The 4,103-nt window shown below is 36.8% G+C and overlaps 1 protein-coding gene across 1 annotated transcript; it reads left to right on the forward strand.

The window, feature by feature from the left end:
* The first annotated feature begins 604 nt into the window (after positions 1-604).
* Positions 605-2,082, forward strand: LOC107415613 (zinc-finger homeodomain protein 9). The gene has a single exon (XM_016023972.4). It carries the CDS (start codon positions 958-960, stop codon positions 1,999-2,001), a length of 1,044 nt encoding a protein of 347 aa, XP_015879458.3. The 5' UTR covers positions 605-957; the 3' UTR covers positions 2,002-2,082.
* The last annotated feature ends 2,021 nt before the right edge of the window (positions 2,083-4,103 follow it).

Here is a 4,103-nt window from a genome sequence, read left to right on the forward strand (position 1 = left end):
TTCATGTCACAAAGACAATTTTACACACAACCTATACTTACTTACACTTTGACAGCGTAAGCTCCATGAGCATTCAGGAAGAGGTAATTTTGCCATTTTGTCGATTAGGATGAGAAGTGGTTTAAAAAAAAACACAGCAAAAAAGAGTGTCAAAGTAAAAATGAGAAAAATTTTTACTTTAAAAAGCGGTCCAGGATCCAGACCTTGTTGAAACTTGACAAAAATTAAGATGGGTGACAGTCAATGTCTGAGAGTGTTGCAGGTTCTCAGCTCTGGAATTTTATTTCTTTTTTTAAATTTTTTACCACACCAACGTTATTAACCCAAAAAATTTTAAAATAAAAAACTCATCCGGGTCAACCCGGAGTTTAACTGAGTCATAATTGTCTGCAAAGCTATAATACCATGCCCATAACTCGGACCATAATTGAGAGACCAAAGTGAGTCAAAGGCAAAGGAAGGGGCTGTGGGATTAAAAACCCAGAGTGGGAAAAGAGTATAGAAGCAGGGTCAATTTCACTAGCTAAGGTATATTTATTACACACAACATCTAACCCCAAGTGGGGTCAGTGACTTAACCGGGATTAGAACCAGGGTTAAAAAAACAAGTGGTTAAGAAGGACAACCACAAAACCAAGATTTTTTATTATCAACAGTCATCACTGCTCATCATCATCCTCTTCTACCTCTTTCTCAATCACCATTTTTTTTTTTTTTTTTCTCTTCCTCCTTCAAACACTAATACTACCCCTTTTTTCTCTTTCTTTCTTTATCTTCCTTTTTCTTCACAAATCTTAAGAGTGCTTCCATGGATAGTCATATTTATAATCTATACAAAGACCTAACCCTAACAACACCATAAAAGCACAATCTTTCTTTTTTTTAAACAATTTCTTTTTTTAAAAAATTAGAAAAGATTTTTTCTTTTTTTTGAGAAGACCCCTAGATGTTTGAGCCATGGACATAACCCCCACCGTCACCACCACCACCAACAACACAGCTAGTACAAAATCCCCAGAAGCTGACAGTGAAACGCCGACCCGGATCCAACCCGCGAAGCCTTTGGCTTTCAGCAACGGAATACTGAAGCGCCATAACCCTCATCACCACCACCACCACCATTTGCCCAACACTCCGGTGGTCGTCACCTACAAAGAATGCCAGAAAAACCATGCGGCGAGCTTGGGAGGTCATGCTCTCGATGGCTGCGGCGAGTTCATGCCTTCCCCGACCGCCACCCAGACTGACCCGACCTCTCTTAAATGCGCCGCTTGCGGATGCCACCGGAATTTCCACCGCCGCGAACCCGAAGAGCCTCTTCCTCCGCCGGCCAACACCACACATGTTATAGAATACCAGCCCCACCACCGGCATCATCCTCCACCACCACCACCGCCTCATGCTGGAAATCGAAGCCCCAATTCTTCGTCTCCGCCGCCGATCTCTTCGTCCTATTATCCCTCCGCGCCCCATATGCTTCTCGCGCTCTCTACCGGGTTATCGGGTCCGCAGCACCAAGATAACGCCGGTGGTGGGGGTATCGGTGTTACCAACACCGGGATGGTAACGCCCGGCAGTGGTGGTAGGCAGAGCACTCGGAAGCGGTTCAGGACTAAGTTTAGTCAGGATCAGAAGGAGAGGATGCATCAGTTCGCGGAGAGAGTTGGGTGGAAGATGCAGAAGAGAGACGAGGAGATTGTGCAGGAGTTTTGCAATGAAATTGGGGTGGAGAAAGGGACTCTCAAGGTGTGGATGCACAACAACAAGAACACTTTTGGGAAGAAAGATGTTAATGGTACTGGTAGTACTGGCAGAAATGTTGTTGAGCAAATCCACAACAATGGTAGCAACAACGACAAAAACGAAAATACCAACAACAACAGTGAAAACAACGATGACGACGATGACAACAACAACAATTCCCAGAGTCCAAACCACAACTACCAGGATGATCATGGTGTAGCGCATGTAGCTACTAATGGTTCTTCTTCTTCTTCTTAATCTTTTGAAGAATAATAATTAAGCATGTTAGATAGAGTTAAAAAAAAAAAAAAAGACTGGTATTAATTAGTTGTTTCTTTACTTCCTTGTTTCTTTTTTTTTTTTTTTTTTTTTGTTTCCCCTTCTTTTTTTTTTTTTGTTTAGTTTTAATTAATGAGATTATCACTTTGCTGAGGATATAACATCTTGGGAGAGATTTGATTGATCCAAAAAAAAAAAAAAGAATTATTTTGCTACTGCTCTATTTATTCATTTGTTTTAGTTTTTCTCAGCTTGCTCCTTTTTTTCCCATCAGGATAGACTTTCCTTCCTTTCTTTATTGATTTGAGGTTTTGTTGTGTGAGAAGGGATTGCGGATTTAATGGTCATCCCCCCCCCAAAAAAGAAAAAAGAAAAAAAAAGTTTAATTAGTGATATTCCTTTTATTATTCAAGTTCCGTTTTGTTATTCCATATCCCCCAAAGGGAAAAAAAAGAGAAAAAAAAAAAAAAAGGAAGAATAAAAAAGATGGTATTCTTATTTTTTAGTAGCAGGTCATCTTAGAATAAGCAATGTATTCTTTTTTTTTTCCTCCCTCTCTTTCAAGTCGGCGAGAGATTTTTTATTTTTATTTTTATTTTTTTTCTGAATCTTAATGTGTCATCAGAGAGAGACACAGTGAAAGAGATTTTCTTCTTTATCTTGTTGGTGTCTGAGAGATAGAAGCAGAAAGTGTTGCCACTCAGACTTGGGGGCGGTCACAAAAATTATTCTAGTTTATCCACTTTTTATTAATTTAACACCATATTAAAATGCTCTAAAAGAGATCTGATATAGCATATTATTTAGACTCTTCCCTATCATTATATTGCTTTTTCCTATCATTACTCTTTACATTTTTTTCCTTATTTTAATCGTGTTTTGGATAATTAATAAAAGGGTATCGTCGTGCGGTGGAAATAATATAATATAGTTTAGAAATTTAAGTAAAAATCTAATGTTTTCTAAAGCAAATCCTACTTTGAGTTTTGTTTGTATTTTTTATTCTCCAAAGTGAAACTAAAAAGTAGTCTTACCAGTCCCAATAAGTGCCATATCTTTTGGTGGTTTAAGGTGTTAGTTTACAATTAGGGAAAAATCCCAAGTACAAAACTTGTGATTAAAATATAATAAAATAAATAATATTTAAATATGGGAAGCTTCTACCTATGTATTAATATATGATTAGAGAGATGACTTTCCTTTTAAGGGAGGTAGATCTCATTTCATTGTTTTTGTCATTAAAAAATTAATTTGAGATGGATGATGGAAGTGGGATTAAGAATCATGGTTGTGTCTTATCTACCATCACTTCATGGGGCTTGTTTTGTTTAGATGGGTTTTGCTCATGGATGAAGTCATTAGTCTTGTTTTTGTAGGGGAAAAGTCCCAAGATCCAACAACCTACTAAGCATTGCCTATTGTCCTTATTCTTTGGTTACTCTCTCACCGTCCGCCATCAAGAAAATTGGTGGAAAACCGGGACTCTTAGACTATTGTAAACCAAACTGCCATGCCCTTCAAACAATAGAAAGACACATCATTAAAGATGTTTCCATGGTAAAATTAGGACGGTAAAACATCAAGTGTCCTAATGGAATAAAATCTGATAAAGAAATCTGACAAAGGACATTCTGATAGTAAATTCATCAGCAAAATGATTGATTTATATGTTACTTTTTAAAATAAAGATTTGAGCGAGAGAGAAAATATCTATGGAGATTTGCAGATTTTATTTTATTTCCTTTTTTTTTTTTATATATTGAAAAATAAAATTAATTTTCAAAGGTAAGATGGAAGGTACAAAATATTATTTAGTGAGGTATATATGTATCACCACTCAAAAAAATTATTCAAGTTCAGCTCGAGTCTTTCTATTCCTCTGAGATCTTCTTTAAAATGTACCTTAGATTAAAGTAAGTAACATAGATGTGCCCTTCAAACATAGGGATAGAATATCTAATACATATGGGGTAGGTTGGTAAAGTTAAAAAGAATCATCTTGGGTGCCATTTTTTTTTTTTTTTCCCAATACTTGTCTTTTAAAAAGAAGGAATATTACAGCAGTCTCTCTGCACACAAAA

This window comes from Ziziphus jujuba, chromosome 4 (genome assembly GCF_031755915.1).
Source record: "Ziziphus jujuba cultivar Dongzao chromosome 4, ASM3175591v1".
Classification (NCBI taxonomy): Eukaryota; Viridiplantae; Streptophyta; class Magnoliopsida; order Rosales; family Rhamnaceae; genus Ziziphus; species Ziziphus jujuba.